Consider the following 25,386-nt stretch of genomic DNA (forward strand, 5'->3'; position numbering starts at 1 on the left):
GAAATGCTGCCAGACTTCCTTTTTCACCTGCACGACCTTCTTCCTGCAAAACCCATTCTGTCTTCCCTGGCCTTCCACATTTCCCCATCTCAAAGACAAGACTTTTTCAGGTGAGGGATCTTCCCCATCGTTAACCCCAGGTGTCTATTTCCAGTGACCTGAGCTACCGAACTGTCAGGAGATCTTCTGTGAAGCCCTTTCCTTTTGCATGAGACATCTGTACCATTTCTGATGCTCTGGCATAAAGAATAAGCAGCGTTTCTTTTGTATTTGAGCAGTCTTTGAGGCCTCAGCCCTTCTCACTCTTGGCATAGAGTGGCATAACTTTACCCACCCATTCATTCTTTTCCTATGACCTCAGTGGCCTCTACAAATGGAACCCATCATCACTTCGGATTGTTCTGGCGCTGGCAGGGAGAACAGTCCTTGTGCTGCATCCAGCACTGCATCCAGCCTTGCTTGCTATTCATAGCATCTGCGCTCACATTTATAGCTGGGAGAGCAGCAGCTACCGGGAGAGCAGCGATCTGCTCCATTATATTCGAGGAATATTTTTCCACATGCAAACATAACTTTGCAGCTCTGCACAAGCTCTGTGCAAATGCTTGTTTGCAGTGACTGCCTTTGGCCAGGGCCAGCGGCACAAGCCCTGCCTCACACCCATCCCTCACCAGTACTTCCCCTTCATAGCCATTATTTTCTGATCTTTCTTAAGTCATCGTCACATCCATATTCATGTCTTATTGATTTTTTCCCCCGTTTCTGTGTCTTTCTGTGGATGAGAAGCATGTTGTTGACGGGACGGAGCTCCTCAGCAGCACTTGATCAGCTGCTGTTGGCTGCTGGGTCTGTCCGACACCCAATGAGGGTCACAAAGACCCGCTTCTGGCCCTCAGCATCCAACACGAGGCTGATCTCAGCAAACCCCCCCCCTCCTTCCAGCCACCTCGGTCCCCACCTCAGCACGGGGCGGGGATGTGGGCGTGGTTTGGGGAAATCAGGCTCTCTGATTGGCTGTAAGAAAGGGGGCGGGGCTTGAGGCTGGCGGGGGCCGGGAAAAAGGCGTCGTGCCGGGCAGCGGCGTTAGTGGGAGCGCGGGGCTGCGCGGGGCTGCGCCATGCGCCTGACGCAGAGCATGTGCACCATCGCCGAGTGCGCGCCCGGAGGGGAGGCCTGCCCCGCCGCTCGGCCTCGCCTGGTCAAGATCGCCGTGGTGGGGGGCAGCGGAGTGGGCAAGACAGGTGAGACGGGTGGGAGGGGAGAAATTGGGGCCGGGGGCGGCGGCGGAGCTCGGCTAACGCTGTGTCCGTGCCTCTCCGCAGCGCTCGTGGTGCGGTTCCTGACGCGGCGCTTCATCGGAGACTACGAGCGGAACGCAGGTGGGCACCGCGGGCGGACCCGGGGGGGGGCGGGCGACGGCGATTGGGGCGGATCGGAGCCCCTTGTCGGGGTCCCTCCGCCGGCGGTGAGCAGCTGAGCTGGTGCTTCGTGCTGCCTTGCTCTGCCAGGCGCGCTTTAGCTGGTGAGAATGGCCCTGTCTGAAGCAGGTTTTGTTTGTGTTTTGCTTTTAAATCTAAAGCAATACAATGTGATGTAAGCTCGGTGTTTGCTGCCCTCCTAAGTTCGGTGCCGGCAGCCGAGCGATCGAGGAGGTCCCGGCTTAGGGGGGAGATGGGGCGATGCTCAGCGGCTGATCTGCCCGCAAAACAAGCAGCCCCCAGAGCCACCCGGCCTCAGAGATCGGTCAGCGGGGCGGCTGTGAATAACCCCGTAGAGGGAAGGCTTCCGAGGGGGGAAACGCTGAGCAGCACACCGCCTTTCTGTACCAAGGGCTGGCTGATGTGCACGGCTAAGTTACGGCAGCCCTTCAGAAGTGACCGAGCTGCGAGCTGTGTGATGCTACATGCCGGGCTTCACGGCAAGTCAGAGCCAGGTTAAATCCCAGGCTTGTTAAATGCCGATAGTGGCATAAGTGGTCATAAAGCCCAGGTTTTCATTAACATGATCACAAACCAAATAAAGAATTGTAACACTTGAGCCGAATGACTAACGGGTGGCAAAAGCAGCGCGGTCTGTTTGAGGAGTATGTATGTTGTGAACCTGTTGCTGTTCTGCCAGGTAACCTCTACAGCCGGCACATCCAGATCGATGGGGAGGTGCTGGCCATCCAAGTGCAGGACACCCCGGGTGTGCAGGTGAGTCAGACACATCCATGCAGATCACCAGAGCAGCCCAGAGTTAGTTAGTGTGCATCAGAACAGCATCTTGTTCTGCTCTTCCTAGTGATGTTCTGCTGCGTTTCAGTGCAGAGCTCCGGCTGGGAGAGCTGGTAACCTGTGCTTTAGCCACAGTTGCCAAGCCGGATGGGTCGGGTGCCTGAAGTTTGCTGGTAGTAAAAAGAAATGGCTCATTGTTTTGGGTGAATCGTTTGTACGCTGGGGGCCCACTGCTTTGGGATGGCTGAATTACTGAAGTGTTTTGTTCCCATATATTAGGAACATTAGATGGAAAAACAAACCGACTCGCTTTGTGCAAATACGGTACGCATGTGGAAGAAAATGTCATGGCTACCACCCAACAAAACACATACATCTCTATAATAAAAAGTGAGCTCTACTGTATTGGAGCCGTGTTCATTGGGATGTTACAGCTTGAAGTTCTGAATGTATAGACCTGAGCGGTGCTGGATTTTTGCCTTTTTGAACTGGGCAGCACTCCAGGTCTAAATGCTTCCAGCTCATATCTTTGCTTCCCCAGACTTACTGTCTAGCCAGTTAATTTCCCATTCTGTGAGACTACAAAGTCTTTCTCTGCATGCAGAACGACTCAGGTCACTTTTCTGTTTGAGAATAGCAAACTCCAGTGTTAAATTCCAGGCTTTTTTTTTCTGCAGCTGAATCAACATATGTATTTATTTGACACGCTCCGATTAAGTTTGGTACTTACAATGTGAAATGCAGATACATACGTCTGAAGCCGTAAAATGCTATTTAGGTTTAAAGGGGTCTTTTAAAAGTCTTTTACGACCTCAACCATCTAATATGAGACCGTTTGCTCTACAGATCCATGGACACAGCCTGGATTGTAATGAGCAGCTGAACAGATGCATTCGCTGGGCGGACGCCCTGGTGATCGTCTTCTCCATCACAGACTATAAGAGCTATGAACTGCTCAGTCACCTGTACCACCACGTTCGGCAGATGCATCCGGGGAATGCCGTCCCTGTTGTCATCGTAGCAAACAAAGCTGATCTCTTGCATATTAAAGAGGTGGAGCCACAGCATGGACTTCAGCTGGCCAACATGCTGGGCTGTGCTTTCTACGAAGTGTCTGTCAGCGAAAACTACAACGATGTCTTCAATGCCTTCCATGTCCTCTGCAAAGAAGTCAGCAAACAGCAGGCCACCAGCACCCCTGAGAGACGGAGAACTTCTCTCATTCCACGGCCCAAATCACCCAACATGCAGGATCTGAAGAGGAGGTTTAAGCAAGCGCTGTCTGCTAAAGTGAGGACTGTCACGTCGGTCTGACAGCAGGGCCAAGAAGAGGCGTTGTTCTTCCCAACGCTTCTCCTACGTTTGAAACCCTGGATGTCCAACACTGGCACGTCTGCAGTCCGATGTTGTGACGGGATGGTTCAGGCAGCGTTCTGCATGGCTGTAGAAACAAGAAGCTGCTTGAACAGTGAACAGTGGTGGATGGGAAAAGAATAAAAACCAACAAAAAAACCCCACAAAAATAGTCTTGAAGTGGCTCTAGGATGTAACTTGCAGAACAAGTATTTTCACTTGGAAGTGGACCTTTCCAATAAATGCTTTTTTCTCTTGACGGGACAGATCTGGCTTAATGTTTGTGCAGAGACAGCCTTTTAGCTGTGACTCTCAACTTGTACTTGAGCAGGGAAACACCCTGAACTGCAGTTCACTGTTCAGAAGTAACTGCTCCAGTTTTGCAACACTTTCACTGGGATGAAGGACAGCATGGTAGATCTGTTCCATTTGTTGCACAGTAGAGCTGTTTATTTCACTTGTATTTCTAAACAAACCTGAAAACATGCAACTGTTCTGTATAAATAAGTGTGAAGTAAGTGGACATGACTGGGCATCATGACTGTACACGGTGGTCCTTTATTTTTTCTACTAGCCGTGTTGTTGCTGACAACTTGACCAGACTCTTTGTATGCAAAACTATTGTGCATAGGGTGTAAACATGTGTCATTACAAATAGCTGGTGGGTCTTTTATACTGCCTGAAAAAAAACCCACTGTCCAGACTGAATGATCTAACACAGAGCTTTCTAGGGATAAGCCTGGAGTTGGAGTGATGGTCCGTTACAACTGCCAGTGTAAGACACTTTTCTCCTCTTTCTTTCTTTCCCTGGTGTATAATAAGCAGAGAGGGAACCAGTGATTGAGCTTGATGTGAAGCACGGCTGCCCCAAGGCAATGAAGCTGGCTGTTTGTTCAGAGCTGAGCCGGTCCCTGTTCGTCTTTAAACACATGAGGCGACTTAAGCATTTCTTCTTGATTTTCCTCCTACGTTGAGCCAATGGAGTTCACAGGCTAAAGGCCTTACACACGTGCACTTTAAAAAAGCCAGTTGTGCTTTTGTTTGAACTGTAATTTATTTATTTCATGTACAGTTACATGCAGCATTAAATTCTGAATTGCTTATTTTCTCGTGTGTTCTTCCTGTGTGTGAGACACAATTGGTAACAGCCAGCAAAGCCTGGAGATGCAGTAATTGTTTTCTCAGGGTGGTTAATGTGCATTGCAGAAACTAAGGTCTTTGCTGCCTGTGCTGTTGATTTATGAGCATAATCTGTGTGTGTGTGTTGGGGGGGTGGTGGTGAAGCTCTTATAACTGCTTTTCAACTCAACTATTTTAGGAAAGGTACTGAAAATTACAATTGGATTCTTCATATTCCCTTGTCAGAAAACACCAATGAGGAGAGAATGAGGTGAGGTGAGGTAGGTCAGCATTTGGCAGAACAATGTTTTAAGGGGCTTTTTGGCCTCTTGAATCAAATTACTACAAGCCTTCAACTTGATTTGTTTGCATTTAAAGGGATTTTAGGCTGGGCGTTCCTGAGGAGGATGTTGGACCTAGAGAGGCTCTCCCCTTTTTAGCACACGGCTCTAATGGTGGAAGGAGATGCTGGTCCTGCTGATGGTAATATTTGATGTGAGCTACCACCCCCACCTGACCAAGTAACTCAGAATTCAAACACAACAGCCCCGCCAGTCTGAGCTTCCACTCAAATGCTGTTTCACTGAGTTCTGTGCCATCTCCATGTGCCAACGGTGGCCTTTCATTTTCCCTACCCCACAGCTGGTGAGTCCCATGCAGAGGGTTTTGGCACTCCTTGCTGTGGTCCAGCACCATGCACCCTCTAAAGCAGTTCTGTGTGGCTCCTGCTCACACACAGCTGGCAGGAGACCACTCATTGCTCAGGTCTTTTCTTCAGCACATGCTATGTGTAGCTATGACAGCTATTTTCTACAATTAGGAGATAATTATTACATCAGGGCCATTGGAAAGACCCCACTCCAGTCTTGGTCTAGGAGAGGAGTGGGCTTTTGTGACTGTCTGATTTCATCTCTTCAGCCACTGAGTACCGGATGGTGGCTGGATCCCAGCATCCACGACCGCAGCTGTGGCCGTGCTGGCTGAAAAGATCCCACCAAAGGGGAGCCTGGAAAACCAATCAGTGCCTCAGCCAGAGGAGCTGCTTCATCCACAGGACGTGCAGAAGCACCAGTGTCTGCTTAAACCCTGCGCCCTTCTCATTACCCTGCAGAGCACGTCCTCAGATGGCCAGGTCAGAGATATGAGTGCCTGAACCCACTTGGGGCTGCTGAGGTCAGCAATGGTTGTGGAAGGTAGAAGAGCCTTTGTGCCACCAACGGAGCATGGAAACCATTAGAGGACATCTCCAAGACAAAATGTTTTTGGTTGTTAGGGGTAATCAAATACTGCAAAAAAGAGGGGTGGCAGGGATATGCAGTCCTGGTACACACAGCCCCGTGTCCTAGGAGGGAAAGAGATGAGGAGTGAGCATTGTAAAAGCATTGCTTTATTGATTACACAGTTCAAAAAGCATCTATATTCTCAGATTAAATGATACAGAAAGAAAAGGAAATTCAGAGAAAGGCTGTTTGCTCTCGAGCTGCTCTGCTCAAAGTATTTCCTGAGCTCCTAACATCGCCATCTCAGAATATTTCTCACTTTTTTACAGCGCAAAGTTCCATTCTGAAGTCATTCTTCTAAATTGTTCTTTCATAGAGGCAACATTGTCCACGCTTTATAACTGGTCCTTTGTCTCCTTCTAGCCACTCAAAAGTGAATTTAAACCGAAACGCAGCCTTTTCTAGAGACCATTATAAACATTTAAGAGAACTTAAGCAGGCTACTAAACAAAGGTTAAAGAGCTACTTCCTATCTAAGCTATTCCTTTGGCTTCAGAAAGGATGCTATGTTCAAGCAAACTTCATACACCATTTGACATTCTCATTCTTAATGCGAGCCATAGCCTTTCTCAGATGAATCAAGAGGATGCAGCTTCAGAGCTCCACCATTTGATGTTGCAATCTGGAACTCTTTGTGCAATGCACAATCACAATCTCTATCGGCTAATGCTGTTTTATCTAAGATTATATCCATTTTTTATAATGAAAAATTACATAACTGAATGTGATAGCGGCTCTTTCATTACCATAAATGAAACATAAAAGCTGCTGTCTAATCATGCTGTTCAGAAATCTAGCTCAAAAAAGAACCTGTCACAGTGGCCTCTTGAAAATGGGAACATGCTTTTTTTCCCCCCTCTATTTTAAACGCATGTGAGGGGAGGATTCTTCCAAGGTTACCATCACCCCATCACAGCCCATATGTCCTCCTTGTGTTAAACTGCAGGGAAGTGTGCCATCAGAAACAGCCTTTTCTCCTGGGACTGTGGGTGGAGAAACTAGAGCAGGAAATGGAAACCTGTGAGAGAAACAACCGCGTAACTCAGCCCTCCATCCCGCTGCTCTGCTGTGGCTGGGAGAGCGTCACCACACCGGGAGCTGCTCTGCCAGCTGAACTGTGGCTGTGCTCCATGGTCTCCCTCTGGGTGTAACGAGCAGAGGCTGTTAATACTGTATAAGGCACACACATCTTTTGCAAGGTAGTATGGCAGAGAGATGGATTTTGCTGCACTTTTCCGCCCTCAGCAGCATTTCCCAGCAGAATCAACCCCAGAAAAAACACTGGCATTACTTGCAGGGGAAAGTGCTGCTCAGAGAGTGCACATTCAGCCCACCTGGACCTCAGTTGCTTCTTTTCTAGGGAGCCATTACAAGCAGTCATCCTTGTGGGTGCTGAGTGGAGGGGGTGGTTCAGCACCACGCTGTTTGACCCTTGAGAAGAGGGAGGCACGGGACAAATGGACCAGCTTTAGGAGCCTCCTGTGAGCGACACAGTTCCTTTACAGCCAGGTACCCAGCTGCACAGTAGGGGACATGCTGCTTTTCTGAGGGTTGATGGGAGCAGTGATAAACCAGGGACTTGATGCTTCCAGCAAGGCAGTCATCCATCTTCTCCACAGATCCTTCCATGTCAGATATCAGGGTTAAACTGGGGATGATCAGCTGCAAACAACTGCTCAATAGCACCTTGTGGGGTCAGGAGTGCTGAGGAGAGCACAATTACCTGTAAGAAGGAGGAAAAGAAGCCAGAAGTCAAAATTAAAGGGATCAAGACTGTCTGCAGCGTTAATGAGCTGTGATATGAACTGTTCCCTTATCCAGCACGAGACACACCGTGTGTTTCTGGTGTTTACCGACAGGCCCATGGGACCTGCCCAGCAAAACAGTCTGCTCATTAATAACTGGTTAAATCACTTAAGGAACACAATGACTAGTAGCATTGTACTCTTAATGAATGTGTGCTTTGATTCACTTCTACCCACATGTACCCAGCGATTTGTTGTGACTGCCATTGTGTTTGCTGCAAGGCACCAGACGAGCAGCCAGCAGCTTCCTTTCCTACAGCACAGGGTTTTGCCAGCAGGCAGTTTTGAATGACAGCTGCTCGCCCTTGTTGAAGGCAGGACAAGAATTACAGAAGCGCTGCTGGTCTGCTGTGACTACTGGGGGAACTACAGCCCATGCTCAGGAGTGTCCCTGTGGGCAAGACAAGCGCTCTTCTGCACATGGAGACCATGCTCAATCTCAGACATGGATGCTGCTGCTTTTGTTTGGTCAGGCTTTTAATCCAAGCTGGGTCTGATGAATGAAACAGATGCTTGCTACACACATACACACACTGGTAGATGCGCACCCTATCCATTTCTCTTGAGTGAAAAACAGTATGCAGGTGTCTATTGGGAAGGCTTCTCTGCAGGGCAAAGCTATAGAGCAAGGAGGGAACACATCCAGCTCCCGGAGCCAACTTGTGCTTTAAGTCACAGGGAACGTGCAGTCTGTAGAGCATAATATTGCAGGGGTTTGGAAGAAAGAAGGTAAGAAGACAAGTACTATATTGAAACTTCGTTGTTGTTGTTCTTTCTTCATCATCTCATTTCAAATTATGAAAGGAATCTGGAGTTCCATTACTACAGATTCCATCTGTACCGACGACAGCCTCCCCCTCACTTCTCCCCTTCCCTTCTCCTCCCACACAACCTGCAGCAAACTGACACTGATTATCTCTTCTCCTTCCTATGGCTAAAGAAATGTAATTCATGGATGGCAAAAGCTGATGCTGTCTTACTTATTTTATGCATGCACCAGTGCATGGCACAGCCTGTGCACATCTTGTTATAATGCAATTTAATTCTGAAAAGTACTAGTGGACATATTACTTAAGCTGCTTTGTGTCTAAAAGCCAAAGATCAACAATAGCCATGTTCAGTTAAAAGCAATTTCCTCTTGGGTCCAAACTGCCCAGAGAAGGAATTTCTCTGTCTCCTCTGGGTAGGTCTAAGCAGGACAGTGTGCTTCCTTTGAGGACCTTCTTCTCATTTGGAACAGCATGCCGGTCCTTGATGCTTTCCATGAAGGGATATACCCGTCCTGCTGCCTGCTGAAGCACAGGACCCAGGAACTCACAGCCTGACCTTCAGCACTGCAATGGGCCTTTCCCACATGCAGGGAGAATGAAGGATGCAGCAAGCATCTGATGGTGCATCTGCAGGGATTGATCTGTCCGTGTGCCTCAGCCACAAGCACACGTGCTGCGCATATGGGGAGGAAGGAGGGCAAAACATCACACTCTTTTCCCCTTTCCACTCTCTTGATTAAAGGGGAAAGAAGTTTATTATTCCTTTCAAAGCGGGATACTTCGCACTAGGTTAGGAAGGCTATTTGGCATAATTCACAAATGATGCACAAGCAATGCTATTTTCTTTTGTGCTTCTCCATGAGAAATAGATTTGTCATTCATATTCCGATGCAGAGCAGCTCTCTGGATGGAAACATGTCTCCCACTGCACATTTAAATGTCATTTGCTTCAACTCCAAAGAACTGCTGAACTAATCACAGCACTGTGCCAGTTTTTCTCCTACTTTACTCAGTTCTTTATTTTTGCACCCACATGTCTCTCCATTTCTCCAAAAGCCAATAATTAGTATAAATGTCAGTGCTTTGTTTGAATGGAACAGACTTGTGAGGCCAGTGCTTCCCCCTTGCCCTGATGTCTGAGGCTGATTGCCTGAAATCCACAACCCCCCCACAAACACCTCTGCTAAGTGCTGGCTGGAGTTAGACAAACGCCTGGCTTTTTAAAAAGAGAATAATCCCAAACAGGTGGCACATATTCACAGCTACAGTGCAGAAATCCAGGTAAATCCAACTAACTCATATCGTTTTCTATATGAGACTCACACAACTGCTTCTTTACTTCTTTTTCTTCCTCCTCCTGACTCTCCCCTGCAGTCTTTTCACCTCTAACACAGCACATTTTCACAAAGGGCACAGTGCAGTCAAAGCTTAAAATTCTTTAGGAATCTGCCTAAGAGGGTGACCTGCCACTGGGGTTAAGCCAAAGCAAAGCAACACCAGATCCCGTGTCACCACTGTCAAGCCTCAATTCTCTCTACAAAGCTACTCAAAAGTCTTGCTGCATAGTTCTGCACCGGCTCACTTGTTAACCCTGTGCTTATCTTTCAGGCTATATTAATACATTTAAGGCGTGGATTAACTTGTCCATCAGTGTGTCACAATCCAATCTGTGTTCAGGAGGGGAAAGAATTTTATTCTCTCTTTTGAGAAGATTAGCAATTGACTAATATGGGAGAAACGTGTTAACCAGATGGAAAAAAACATCTCTGAAATAGAACTCAGAAAATACTGTTGCAAAGACAACTGAAACACGGAAAGCATGCAACGAACACAGTGGCTGAACAGCCTTTGGTTGGCTCTGTTTTGCTAATGATTTCTCACTAATCAAAAAAGGAATTGAATAAAAGATGCTCACAAGCCACCTGGAAACTAGGCTAGTGTTTAGTGGTCTAGTATTAAATGTGGAGGTTGGTGGCCCTGCCTGTGGCTGGGGAGGTTGGAGATTCATGATCCTAGAGGTCCCTTCCAACCCAGACCATTCTGTGATTCTGTGTTTAAGATGCATCTGCTGATACAGCCTTTCTTGAATCTCTTTGCAGTTAGTCTGTATACTGCTACTGTACTACTCACTACTCAGCAGATAACGGACTGCTCTTGTACACAATGCTCCAAAATTAACGATGATTTTTAACAATACATGAATTTTTCAAGACCTGAACAAAGCTCCTTTAGTACTATGCCAGTCTGCCTGGAATGCCTCCAACCTGACACAAGTGGTGATTCTAACACACACAAAAAATAGACCCTTGGTTCCTTAACACTGCCTGCAGGCTTCACAGCAAAATTCCAATGCCATGTTCCAATGACTGTGTGGCTGTGTCTTGGTCTAAGTCTGGTACCAGTACTATAGCCAACACTGCCCGATGAATCTTCTCATCCTTTGTTCAGATGGGAACAGTCTGAGTTGACTCTACCTGAGTACTAGGTTTGCGTGTTGCTACCAGATCCTTCACCATTTTGACCTCAGGCACTGTCACACCACCAACCATAAAGATGATCAGAAGAGGATGGTCACCAGGGTGAGGGCGATTCACCTGTAAAATGAAAGAAGGAATTATTCTCGTTGCTAAGTTCACCTCAGCAGTGATTGGTTCTTAGAGCTGCCAGAGGAAGACTGATGAGGAAGTTCAGAAACAGCCACTGAATGCTGGTTTCTGGAGCAGCTGAATCAAATAATGCCCAGCTATAAATGATGAGCCATTCCCAGGAATATGGAGTCCTCATGGTTCCCACTGGAATCTAGAGAGGTTTCACAAGAGGCCCAGGGGCTTCTCCCTGCATTCATTCTTCATTTATTTCCTTCCTTTCCCAGTGTGGGAGGACAGTACTCGGGTAGGTGCACAGTTTGGATACATATATGCATGAGGCTTTAAGGAGTGGGGAGTAAATTACTATCTGGTAGAAGCAAGGAGTGCAGTTTAAACATGCAAGAATCCCTGCCTTACATCAGTAATTGAAAGAATCATAAATAATGCATTTTTGCTCGTCCAGTGAATAAGCCTTTATAATTCATCCAATGAAAATAAGTCAGGTTCATAATATATAAAATCAATTTCTTTCACTTCAAAGTTTCCATCACTTCTATAATTGGGTTGTAACTCATTTACAGAAAATATATTCAAACAAAATACTTGCTTCATTTTTTTTCTTTTCCTAATTAACTTTAAAACGTTGCAAACGTTGAATTACAGCTAATGTATTATAAAACCATGTTTTAAATTTAAACATGAAGGTGATGCTATACTTCAGCTTTCTCTTAACCACTTCCAAAAGTTTGATTACTTCGCTTTTTCCTACCATTCTTTCTTCCTTGGCAAAGCACACTGCCCTGATTATGCCTTGCTCCCATCTCTGACGAGCATTTGGAAGTGATGTCAATGGAACCCAGAAATTGCTCTTTTTACAGCATCGCCTGCCTTTCAGTGTGAAACGCTCAAAATGTTTGGCTCTGAAAAGTGACAGTGAGAACAGCTGAATTTGCTCTTTTCCTTTGGATTCTCCACCCCCTTCCCTTCTGAACGCGTAGGTTTTCAGCAGCCTTCATTTGTCAGAATGGTAATCAATGGTATAATAGTATAATGGCATAATAATGGTAATCAACCCATTCTTGAGTGGAATGCTCTTCCCTTACTTTCACCACCATGACAGCTATCTTTGACTCTGTGGCTCCAGCTCCTCAGGAAACAGCTCTCTGTATTGATCTGTATTGTGACTGCCTCATACATAGTCTTTGGGCAGCTCTGTCCTGCTTTTTGACTGGAAAACTTCAGAAGAAACTTCCTCCTCTAAAGCACACATGAGGGATGGTATGCTCCCTCTCCAGTCTGGCTGACCTTTGATGATGCCATGCTCCCTGTTAAATGCTGCTCCTCTTGAGCTCCTTGGAAGTTGGAAACCAGTCCAAAAACACTTATATCAATGTATCAGTGAGCTGACTATTTGTGTACTGAGTGCAAGTCTCTTAACTGCACTCAGTTTGACAGCTACCTTCATTCAGCTGATGGTGCAGGTAGCACATATACTACAGTTCAGCAGGTCGTCCTGCATTTCTTGTGCTATACTGAGAAAGTGTCAGTTTACACCAACAGACTAATTAAACCAATATACCAGATCTTACAAAGACTCTCTGCACATAATGGAATGTCAGCCTTAAACAAACAAAAAAGTCCAAATCTAGTGCAGATACCAAGAAGCGGTTAAGACCAAAGTATCTATTTATGAAGCAAGACAGACAGACCTATTGCTTGCTATTTCATGCCGTAGTTGCTGTGAGTGGTGACTGTAAGGCTGAAGAAATAACTGCTCCCAAAGATGATGAGGACAGAAGTTGACTATACAAAATACTGTCCTATGACACTTTGAAATAAGAGCAAACTGCCTCATCCCATCTCATGAAGCTCCCGAGTGACCCAAGACTTATGTGGAAAACTCGACCTTCAGGAACTTGCTATTGAACAAAGCCTCACTTACTACACTCCCAGTGACAACCTGTTATAAGCAAGCACACATAACACTAGGCACACTGAAGGGACACTCAGTATATTAATCAGAAAACACAAGCATTCATGGCAGTACTAGAAGAAAATGTCTTGACAAATGATTCAGTCAAAATAAACCCAGATCCAAACACATGTTGTCTGTATAAATCTTACTATTTTTCAGAAGACCGAAGTTCAAGCCACAAATTCCAGAAATGCATATTAAAAATACGACTAGGTATGCAAGCTCAAAATTAAGTTAAAATTGCAAGGAAAGGGGTTTTGGAATCAGTAATTTTGTTATGATACGCACAAGTGTTTTGAAGGAGGACAATATTTTGGGTTTCTAAATATTTGGCTGTGCTAAGAATGCAAATTTCTGCCAAGACTTTTTGTTTGATAATACAACCACCCAAGGCTCGCTCTTTTGTAGGAACTGGCTTCATGTAGCAAAACACAACTCATTTTTGTGTTACAGAACAACTGGAACGGACTGAAACAAAAGCGACACACGCATTCTGGAGTCCCTCTAAAGCTATTTTCTTTCAGGACATTTCTGAAGCATCTGAATTTCATTTACTGTAAAGCATGAACTAAGCAAAAGTTCCCAAGTGAAATTTGCTTTCAGTTCAAAATATAATGCATTAAATATAATTGGTACCATTATCTCGGGCAATTAGAAAGACTAAATAAGAAAAGAGCAAAACCCTGGAAGCCTCCAGCTGTGGCAAGTGTGCATAAAGATATGATACATTTGAAATCTGGACAATTGCTGATGTCCCACTGCAGTCTTTGTTCCCCAGACTCCATAACTGCCATGGAAGATGGTCTGTAAAACCTTTACAGGCTGCTGAGCAGGCAGGTCAGAGGGGAAGGGCTGCTGCTCCATGGCTGGCTGCCTGAATTACTGATACAGCTGCCTGTCAGGAAAGCCCCCTCTACACTGAAGCAAAAGAGACCAAAGGAGGAAGGAAAAATGCCTTCCATACTTATTTGAGTTTGCATTTCTATTCAGGCATTGAGAAATAAACATAAACGTGAGGAAGTTCATCAAATAATTACAGTGCTGACGGTGCAGTAAGAGTAGAGATGATATTGTGTCAGAAATACAGGCAGGACTCATTCATGCAGTAAACAAGGACTTGCCAACAAGCCAAACTACCAACTAAATGAAGAAGCTCAGACACATTTGTGAGATAAGTGACGGTGTCCATGAAATATTCATCCTACATGAGGTTCACTTGGCCATCTGTTAATATTCCTTACAACAGCTTTTGTTTGCTTGTTTGTTTGTTTTTTCTTACTTGCAGAGATGCAGGCACTCGAGGTACACTCCATAAAGAGAAGTCAACCTCCTCCTGCAGAACAGTCATGTTAGGATTATAACTCCCTCAGTCACCCCTTGCATTTTCAGGAGTACATGTTGCATTTTTCAGGAGCTCTGCTCTTGCTTGCAAGGAGCTCTCTGCAAACAAAGTTTTCTCTTCTTCCTCTTTGACATCATGCAGTTAACAGAAATAGAGATGCTGGCTGTCACACACACCAATCCTCTCCCACTCCTTCCCTGTACTCCTCCATCTGCTTGGATTTTGGTTAATACCAGCATTCTGCACGTTCTGATCTTTTCACCTATATTGGTACAGCAACCAATGGGAACTTTGTGATTAGGATATCACTGTAATGATCTTAACTGTCCCAAACACAAGAATTAATAATATGGGAAGAAGAGACCTAAAACTAGCTAAACCTGCCATTGTTTCTATATAAGTATTTAGACTTTCTATGTATCTTGTTTGGTCTTTTTCTCTTGTTGCTTTATTATCATTATTATTTGTAAAAAAAGGACAAGCTATGCTCCTGCCACAAGAAATAAAAATGACTAAACAATGAAATAAATAGAGTTGTGAGAGTTAATGGTGAATAAATCTGATCATTCAAAAAAATCCTCCTCTACTCTGCCCTGGTGAGGCCTCATCTGGAGTAGTGTGTTCAGTTCTGGGATCCCCAGTGCAAAAACGACAGGGATCTCTTGGAAAGAGTCCAGCGGAGGGACACAAAGATGGTGAAGGGCCTGGAGCATCTCCCCTGTGAGGAGAGACTTAGGGAACTGGGTCTGTATAGTCTTGAGAAAAGAAGGCTGAGAGTGACCTGATCCAGGTCTATAAATATCTGAGGTGTGTGGGGCAAAGTGGGGTGGCCAGACTCTTTTCATCAGTGCGTGGAGACAGGACGAGGGGAAATGGCCAGAAACTGGAGCATAGGAAATTCTGCATGAATGTGCGCAAGAACTTCTTTACGGTGAGGGTGACGGAGCACTGGAACAGGCTGCCCAGGGAGGTGGTGGAGTCTCCTCTGGAGATATTCAAGACCCGCCTGGACACCTACCTGTGCAACGTGTTGTAGGGAGCCTGCTTTGGCAGGGGGGTTGGACTTGATGATCTCTGGAGGTCCCTTCCAACCCCTAAGGCTCTGTGAAAATCGCTGGTGTGCACAAGCTTGTTTGCTTTGTTTGACGCAGGAACATCTGTTTCTTCTTCTATTTTTGAAGTGGCAGCAGCATGAATTTTTTTCAATATCAATATATGAATAGAAACAACAATAGTCACACTTTCTATAGCTGTCCTCTCATAACTCAGGGCTTTATCATAAGCTCTGAAGAGTGAAGAATTTCCATTTAGTAACCTAACTAAGCACATTCTGAAAATCCATTTCAGCAGTAGGCACAAGTTCCTGAAAACAGGCATTGTATTTAGACATATCTGATTTTGTCTTCAAGACAGCCTGCTCTGTGACAACAGAAAAATTACTTTGTTATCTCGATAATGGGTACCAGAATAGAATCAACACAAAAATCAAAGTTATTTTTTGTCACCTGTCTTTAGATGCATGAAAGGTCCAGCAAGTATTCACAAAGAATAGGAAGAAAATGTTTTTCATTTTGATAATCATAAAATCACAGTACAACAGATGTTGGAAGCAATCTTTGTAGCTCATCTAGTCCATTTCCCTGCCCAAAGCTGCGCAGACTTCAAAATTACACTATGTTGTTCAGGGCTTTGTACAGCCAAGCTTTGAAAATCATGAAGATGGAGAACCCACAGTCCCTGTGGACTTTCTGACTGATCAGCCTGTGTTCCTCCCCACCACATGCTGAACCTTGTTGAATTATAGAAAGAGCATTGAATATGGGGCTCCTCTGCTGATCTTCTTCCCCTTTAAGACCTCTTTGTTCTTAGTTCTATCTCAAGGCTGCTCATTATCAATAAAATTCCTAGATGAACTGCCTTGTGGATCGACTTTTGGAAATCTGGGGAGTTTATACAATCTGGCACTTGCTCACTAATTTGCTTGCTGATGTCTCTGTAGAGCTCCAAAAGCTACGGGAGGTTGGACATCCCTTTATGGAAACCTTATTGAAGCCACATTGACTCCTCCCAGACATATCATCCTTATTTGTGTGTCCTGTATCACCCTTACTTAGACGGCCAGTCTGCTCCATTCTCCAGGTATAATATCCATTTCTTCCATATGTGCAATATGGTACCTCAAGCTATTTCCAGCCCCTCTGAAAGGACTGAACTCTCCTGACTGTCCTCTGTGCTCTACAGAATTAAACACATAACATCAGCTATTGCCATACAATGCTACAAACTTAGGAAAACCTTACAGATTAATTTGGGAAACCTTATTTACCTTCATGAACATGCTGAATCCAGTTTTAAGTAGATCAGTGAGGCCTGATGACATATGCTCAATATCATCACAATCAGGTCGATCAGCACTGCAGATCTCTTCCACCACCTGTTTCAGCAGCGGTTTGTAAGAAGCCTGCACAAAAAGAACAACAAACTGTGAGTAAAGCTGTTTAGGTTTGGTGCAACAGCTCTTCTAAATCTTCTATTTCCATTAAAGGAAACAATAAAATATTTATTCTAGAAAGAAAGCAGCACAGAGGCATTTAAAGATTTAAAAATGCCTCTGTGGCAGCAGTGTTTTTTGTGACCTTGACAACAGATGGTGTACACCAGCACAGTATTGAATGGAAAAGTTAGAAAGAAAGCCCCATACTTATTCTACCCTATGTGTACTATATGAGTAAAGGGAGGCTAGGAGTCAAGGGGGGCTTCTAGTTTCTCTGGAGTGTGCTCTGGGGGTAGTACAGAAGGGAAGAGCAATAGGGATAGTGCTCTGATGCCCGTGTACCCAGATGTCTTATTTTCTTTGGAATACCTTTACAACATTTAAACAGGGATTTTTAGGAGGTGCTGCTTGCTGACCCCTCATGCCTTCCTACAGGTGTCATGTTATCACTGAAGTCTGGATATCAGCAGGGCTGATACATACTGAAAGCCTTGAAAAAAGCGGGCCCCAAATCCCACCAAGATCATACATGTCAGTGCTTCAGATATGTTAAGGATCAGGAAGAGAGGGATGTGCGAAGGTGCAGATGATGTGCATGCTGGAAGGCTCTTTGTAAGACTTGCTTTTTAGCCCTAAATAATGGTAAGAAGCATTGGAAAAAAGACCAATTAAGTAAGAAAAGAAGGTATGCTTATAGAGGAAAAAAATAGGGTGATTGCACCAGAACTGGATGAGGAAAGATGTGTAGGGAGAAGTCACTGAAGTCAAGTCAAATGGCATTCACAATGAATGGGAGATGACACCCCAAATATTAATGTCATCCACAGACATATCCTCAGTGAACTGAAAAACTGGAGGTGAGATAGCCTTATTATGTGGAGCAGCATATTTAAAGAAGCGGGGTTTTCTGAGGCATCCAGACACCGATCCAGTGAGTGAACAGGATCGATGCTCTGTTCCCATCTTGAAACACACCGAGCATTTACCACACTTTGTTCCACCTTGAAAATGTTTCTGTGGTAAGAATTTTAAGGACTGGGGGAAAGATCCTCTTTAATGAAAATTCAGCCATACTTGGTTTGCAGATTAAGTTTTGTTTTGCTTCTCTTATCCTTGCCAAAACTGCGAGGGAACCACAATAGTTTCAGGAAGTGGAACAGTCTTGGAAAATTAGCAGTTTTCCAATTGTTACATGTTTTCCTTTGGGACTAGTGCAGGGATGCATTATCCCTGGACTTCTTACGAGAATTAAGTGTAACATCATTCCTTTTGTAGAAGGGATGCTTTTATAAGGATATGTAATGCAAGATAAACATCAAATAGCTGGAAAATAAAAAGCAAGCCGCCTGGTTATGTAACTTGAAACTGTAATTTTCTAAAGTAATTAACTGAAAAGACGTTTTTCATCTAATAGTCTGCAGTGTGAATATAAGCACACTTTTCAAATACAGTCTTGACAATGAAGGTTTATACAATTTACCAATTTATTCTCACAACACAGGCTTATTTTTTAATTGAGCCAGTAAAGCAAACTGCAGCAGACATTAACTGCAGTGTCTCTCAGCAGAACATGACAAGATTTGTGTCAAATCCAGTAATGCAGTAAACAACTGTTTGAAAATATACATGCGGGCATGACGTCCTGTTAGAAAAGATCTGTTTAATATCTTCATAGATGAGAAACAGACATTGGGAATGAAATATTTGGAGCAAAGATCAAACCATAGTTAAACAGAGAGACTTATTGTACAAAATTAAAGGATAAATATTATCTGACTTCAGACATAACTGTGTACCGGGAAGCCAAGGCATTAAAAATGTTCCCTGATGTTACATGTCTGAAGTTTCAGCGACAAAACTCAGACCCCTTCAAAATGCACTGATTTGGCTGCACAGATACTAAAGGCAGATTTCACTTTTGAAGCTTTGATAACTTTGAGGACTTTCAAAAGCTTTTGTTACTTGACATTTACCTATCAAAAATGTAGAGAGTTCTATTTTTTTACAGTAGCTGCATATATTTCTAACTCTTGTAGTGAAACCATTAGAAATTTTAATTTCTCATGTCTAGTTGGGCACATATTGTGTTAAAATAGTTACTTTAAATCTCTGTGGCTATTGGGCACATCTTAGACATGATTATAAGGAGAAGAAAAGGAGAAAGGTGAGGGGAAGGAAAGGAGGAAAAGAGGAAGGAAGAAAGTGAGGAAGGAAGAAAAAGGAAGGAAATATAAGAAAGGAGTGAATATACATAAGATCAAATACAGTTACATATCAGTCAAAATACACACTCTTCTCTTCCATGGCCACAACATTTACTTGTTTGATAACCTGATGGAAACATCCTACAAATTTCAGTGCTATGTTAAGTCTTTCAAGGAGGCTACCCAGTTCCACATATACACAGAAATCATTTTTTGATGCTTGAGAAATGGAGGTTCCTTGCTCTCAACATATGTAGCAGAAAAACACCTATAGGCTACAGCCTGTAGATTTCTTCAGGTGAACTAGACTGCTGCGTGCAAACTGTGTATTACCATTTGCCAGACAAAAACATGATCCTTATGTAAAGAGACGTATGGCAGAAAAGAAATGTACTGCCTGCTTGTTTCAGATACTCTAACTCTCCCAAACCACCCTCAGCAGAAGGTTGTTTCTACTCAAGACAATTAAACCCACTCTACAGCCAGATTGGGGGCTGCAAACTGTTAATATATCCCTTGCTGTGTTCCAGCACTTAGCCCTAAGCAAACAACCTGGGTTACATCCAAAGAACACAGTGATGCTAATTATACATTTAGAGGTTATTATCATCTGACTGCCCCTACACTGACCTGGTTTAAACACTTAACAATTTTCCCCACTTCAGGCACTAGGCTGGTCATGAGTACTTGGAGACTTCAGTAACAATTCAGTAACAAAACCACCTTAGCTTTCCAGCAACATGTTGCAACGCTCCCCGCTCTTGCTGTTGGAAAGCATTGCTTAATTCGTACCATATCCCCTTGCCGATCTACAGCATACTTAGGAGTTTAGAGCAATTTTTTTCTGGCTTAAGGCTGGAATCTAGTTTTACACTCTCTAAATCGCTGTATGTGTTTTCCACTGTAAACTCCATTTTTAACTGAAAACAAACCAAACCAAAACAAAAAACACTTCAGAGGACATGGGGGAAGAGAAAACCACCGTAAGTTATTCCTGATGACTTGCAGTTCACATGTTCACTTTTTATAAACAAAAGCTGCTTTTCTTACCTATTCACAAATGGGATTACCTCTTAGTTACAGACATGGGAGAGAAAACACAGAGAAATACAGCTGCTATCTGGATGCAGGCATCCTGCTTGGATAAGACACGCAAAGTCAGACCAGTTCCACCTTGACCTTCTCCTGCCTTTCACAGACATTTGTATTATCTCACAGAGCTGCAGAGGAAATCCCCAATTTCTTCATCAGACAGTTCTTTATTGACATGGACATGGATGTGCATGAGGTTGAATGAAGGACTTGATGGTTAGGTCAATCATAAGATCTCATAAATCTATCCCACATGGTCAGAACCCACAGAGGATTAGCACAGCAGCAAATTCAGTGCTGTTAATGAAGCTGGAATTTTGACAGCCCACTATAGATGTAACAGACACATAGAAAAGGATGATTCACTTGCCTGGTTGGTGTTGCTGCCCGGATTATGTACAGAATTAAACTGCTTCATATGCACTCGAGCTCTTGCAATATCCCCGAGCAACTTAAAGATATTGTCTGCTGCATCTGTGGCTTTCTGGGATGTTAGGTTCAGTGCCGAGTTACAGCCTAAAAAAATAAAGAAACATGTGATCAACTTTCACACACAGTTTGATAATAAGCAGTAGGAAAAAGCTAACTGGGAGGAAAACACAAGCAAATGACAGAAGATGGAGCCTCTGTGCACTAAAGGAACACAGAAAAGGCAATACAATTAAAAATTCATGGGGGATGTCTTATTGGTAAGCTATTCAGATACTCTGGTTGATTAACATCTAGATCTCATAGAGGAGCCTTGGTGTTGTCTGTGAAGTAGTGAACACACAACCCCACTCAGCAGCTCACCACTCCAGTCTGTAAGTACTGTCACATCAGTGATGCTCTTGCGGTCAGTGAGGTTGCTCCTCCAAGAGATCCTATGCCAGGTTATGTGTAGGAGAATGGTGTCCAACAGTTGCAAAATGTACAGCTGAACACCTCCCAGGCTGACTAGGCCTACAAACAGAGTCTGAGGCCACCAGTCGTGCTTTATATTTATCACCAGCTCAGGACAAAAATATTCACAGATGATCTTGCATTGTCAGTGTGCTTTTAACCTACCCATGGGAAAACACACCAATGAGAAGACAGGGAAGTTACTGTTGGCTCCCAGCTCACAGGCTGGAGGTATTTAACTGCTCATGTTTCCAAAGCAATTTGCAAATGAAAAATAAAATGAAAAGCTGTTTCTCGTTATTGTATAAATCGAATTTCCTTCTCTCTGAGACAAGCTTTCTCTCTTTCAGCTGCACCAGAGGCAGGCAGCCTCTAGTTACCTTCATTTATACTTTCATCGTGCTCCCTGCAGCCTCCCTCAGCAGCCACCACCAGTGCTGGCCAGCCCTGCTCTGGCATGTTTGCTTTGTGAGTGAACACAAAGCCCCATGCTGAACAAGTTCAGGCAAGGTAAAAATCACAACAAATATGCTTTGCTTTGGACACTCTTCTCATTTCTTATTATTTGTTTATCTTCTTGGGCCATATAAAAAGCCTTTTGCTCTGGCTCTACGGTTATTTTTCTCATTAAGAGAATTATTTGTTTCCTTCTCCTATTGGCATCGCCTCTCTCCATCTCTTTATTTTAACAAGAGTATTTCTAACAAGATGTTTCCAGCCATCTTGCCACTCCCCATTCCTGGAACCAAAGGGCAGGGGACATTTCCAGGGGACATTGCCTCACTGTGTGCCTGGAGATGCTGAGATGTGCCTCACTGCATCTGGACTGTTACAGACCCAACCTGCTCCTCAGCAACTCCTCAGCAGCCTGCTCACACCTCGCTGAGTGAGGGGAACAGCTCTGCCCCGGTTTTCCTGCAGGCAGCTGCAAATCTGTCCCAGTTCTCACCTCCCCAGAGTGCACATAAGGGGAGCAGAGCACAGCCCCTTCCCTCTGCCTGCTTAGCGCTACTGAGAAACACGGTCCAATTCCTACAGTGAGGAGGTGGAATACATTAGCTGCTGCACTGCTCTGTGCTAGCTACAACCACCCTGACTGTTACTGTGCTCTGGTGTTTTTGCTTGTTTGTTTTGTGTTGTTTTTTTTTGTTCTCACAGAAAATTAGCACTGGGAGAGCATGAATGAATTGCTTTGAATCCCAGGCTACATAGACTTGAAAAGGCATTTAAATGAAATATCTGGACGTGGCTTTCCTGTCACAGTCAAAGAAGACCAGAAAATTACCATTAACCACTGTGGGATTATTGCGTTTAAAGCATCTCAGTGATATCTCAAGAAGAAAACAAGCTGATGTTGCTCTAAGTGGGGCCATAAGCTGAACCAAACCAGCATCTCCATAGATTTCTGAAGTCAGAAGGAAGATCATGTTTAAGAAATAGACACTGTAAACCCATGGTCTGTAGTTACACAGTGGCATGTGATTATTCCTTGCTTAAATGCAACCAAGGAGAACTTCTCAACTATGTATCACAAAACCTTTCACTGAGCTTTGTCTGTTTTGACACATGGCCCAGGTGCTATAAACAAACCTTTTCTTTCTCTAAAGCAATATATTTTGACACTTTGTGAAGGTCTTGAATCCTTTGAGACACCACAAAAAGTCCGCGCTGCTCACAAAAGACAAAATTTAGGAAAACTGAAAGTTTATTGCTTCACTCTGTTTTATACCATAAGGCTGTCACTGATATTAATTTAGGCTCTCTCTAAAGCCCATCTATAAAAACAAACTGATACAGACCCCGCAAACCATGGAGCAGAGCTGACAGAGTAGCTAAGCCGTTTTAGCAGCACATACTGAAGCATGGGCTAAAACAGAGAACTGACACACTGAAGAAGATAAAACCCAGCACCAGGGTTGCATTATGCAAGCTATTTTCTAGATCAGTTGTTAACTTGCTTTCAGCAAAAGACAGAGAAAGAACAGAGGTGTCAGAGGGTCAGGATTCAAAATACAGCAGCATGACATGAAACTAATGAAAATCTTCCCTTTTAGATGGTAGTATAACAATAGGGATCTTTATTTTTCTAGCAGATAAATCCAAAGCCATACACACATATACCCACAGCCATAAGTTTAAGAACAGATTTTCAGTATATTCATACATCGTTATGAAAAAGTAGGTAAAAATGTATATGGTTACACAGATCATGGTTGCATTTTGCAAGGTGAAGAAGTGTTAACAACTCAAACTAGAACGGCATTTGTGTGATTCTCCCTTCATTCTGCTATCTTGTAGATTCTGTCTTGCATTTGGGTGTTTGTTTTTAAATCCGATTTGTACTAAATTGTGCTCCATGCTGGGTCTCAGGGGGAAGGAGGTAACCAAGTATCACACAGCAGGACAAGGAAGGAATATGTGCAATACCTGCTCATGCATTGTTAGAGGCTGTGAGTATCATGAGGTACTTTGTCAAATCTTAAGTTCTGACGTTGCACTTGCAAAAACCTGGCCACTCATCCCTATGATCAAATACTGATTGAAGACCTACCTTCAGAGAGGTTTTTGTTTTCTTTTTTATTGTTATTTTTGGCCTCAGTATCTGTCACTTGGACATTTCTGTTTTATGGTGATATTTTATTGCCTCCTCTTTGCCAAAATCCAATAGCACAACATGTAATACTGACTGCAATGAGATACTGGAAACTCAGTACTGGAGGCTCTCATGTTACATGAAATTAAACCTGTCAGTTCTGTGAACATTTACATGGAGAAACTACAGAACTTACTAGAATAAATTACCTATATCAACTGCAGGAGAAATTTAAGCTAGGCTCAGATGTGCTTTCTGAAGGAAATTAATGCAACAAATTCTTTGGGGAACTATTCAGTTGCTCCCTCAAGTAGTCCATATCTTAATTAAAAAACCACACATTAGCAAAGTTCCAGTAAATGCTCTGCAAGCCTTGTTATGTCTCCCAATAATGTTTGTACAAGAACTCCAGGTTATATAAAAAAAGATGTAAAACACTGTGAAAATACTACCATGTAGTCTGAAACAATCAAATGACCTCAGCCATTGCAAGGGTACCCTCCTTTTGTCTTCTTAATAAAGTCTTTATGTTGACTACTTCTGAAACAACAACAAAGCAAAATGAATTTTTCAGTAGTTTTGTTTGTTTTTTCCACCTTTAGCTTGGAAAATAGCACTGCATGCTACTGATGGGGGTTTTTTTTGAGTTTCAGATTTGTTCGTGTGTTCCTCATACTGCCAAGGCAGGAATGGATTGGAAAACATCTCCTTCTGAAAACTACTGTGCTACTTAGATTGAAGTGCATGAAATGACTGCAACTTGGGGACCTAAGGATGATGGCTATGGAGAAATGTCCATGAGAAGTTTCCTTTCCCTATTTGAGTTCTGAGCCAAAGTGTAATTCAGTGTGCTTAAACTGGTGAAGGCAGCTTTACAACAACATAGCTGCATGGAAATGTATTCAGTGCGTTAGAACAAAAAGCTGTAATCTATTTATCAACTACTGTAGAAAAACAGTATTTTTAACGGGAAGACAAAAGTAATGACATTTTAATGCTGTGCATAATTATCCGCTCAAAAAGGCCTCTTCAAAAGACTGCTATAAAACAGATGAAAAGCCATCTGAAAACTGACAGGGATAATAGGCACTTACTCAGGCTGCATTCAACAGTACACAATAATTGCATTATTTTTCTCCTTTATTCAAACTAAGAGAATTATGGTATATCCCTTAAGTAACTTTTCTTTAACTTCATAACTATGCTCAGAATAATATCCTTGTTTCTCCTTAAAAAAAAAAAAAAACAAACACAAAAAACCACTGATTACCTCCTAAAATTAAAACTTTAAAAAGATTGTTATCTAAAACACCACAGAGTTGGATTTCTAGAAGAAACAGCATGAAAAAACTGAAAGCTAAATATCAATTCTGTGCTAATCTATGCTGTCCTGATCATTTTGATGCTAAGAGCAGGTAAAAATACGCTGTAACAAATTCAAGGTAGTAGAGAAATGGGGCTGTCAGGTAAACAAAAACATAACAGATCTCCGGTTCTTGCAGTATTTGAAACCCAAGCATGAAACTCTTCCAGATGATGTGCCACTCTTGATATATTTCATGTACATGCAGCTAATGCCACCCTAGCTGACTGGAAGAGAAATGAAAGAAAGTAAATGCCTTGTTCAATGCGATTTTGACAGAACAAAACGTGTCTAACAATAAACTCTCTCA

The 25,386-nt window shown here is 43.5% G+C and overlaps 2 protein-coding genes across 3 annotated transcripts in view; one reads left to right on the forward strand and one right to left on the reverse strand.

Annotated features, from left to right (window-relative positions):
• The first annotated feature begins 1,047 nt into the window (after positions 1-1,047).
• RASL11B (RAS like family 11 member B) lies at positions 1,048-4,672 on the forward strand. Its single transcript, XM_072336458.1, has 4 exons — positions 1,048-1,241; positions 1,323-1,379; positions 2,119-2,195; positions 3,063-4,672. The coding sequence occupies exons 1-4, from the start codon at positions 1,118-1,120 to the stop codon at positions 3,528-3,530; spliced, it is 726 nt and encodes a 241-aa protein (XP_072192559.1). The 5' UTR covers positions 1,048-1,117; the 3' UTR covers positions 3,531-4,672.
• A 1,382-nt stretch (positions 4,673-6,054) lies between these two features.
• Positions 6,055-25,386, reverse strand: part of SCFD2 (sec1 family domain containing 2) — a 181,676-nt gene continuing 162,344 nt past the window's right edge. For both annotated transcript variants that reach the window (XM_072334894.1, XM_072334893.1), the window contains exons 6-9: positions 20,609-20,754; positions 16,775-16,909; positions 11,018-11,137; positions 6,055-7,691 (exon numbers count right to left, since the gene is read on the reverse strand). In XM_072334894.1, coding sequence (XP_072190995.1) covers positions 7,599-7,691; positions 11,018-11,137; positions 16,775-16,909; positions 20,609-20,754 — 494 coding nt within the window. In that variant the 3' untranslated portion in view covers positions 6,055-7,598. The remainder of the gene's footprint in view (positions 7,692-11,017; positions 11,138-16,774; positions 16,910-20,608; positions 20,755-25,386) is intronic.

Source organism: Excalfactoria chinensis, chromosome 4 (genome assembly GCF_039878825.1).
Source record: "Excalfactoria chinensis isolate bCotChi1 chromosome 4, bCotChi1.hap2, whole genome shotgun sequence".
NCBI classification, from domain to species: domain Eukaryota; kingdom Metazoa; phylum Chordata; class Aves; order Galliformes; family Phasianidae; genus Excalfactoria; species Excalfactoria chinensis.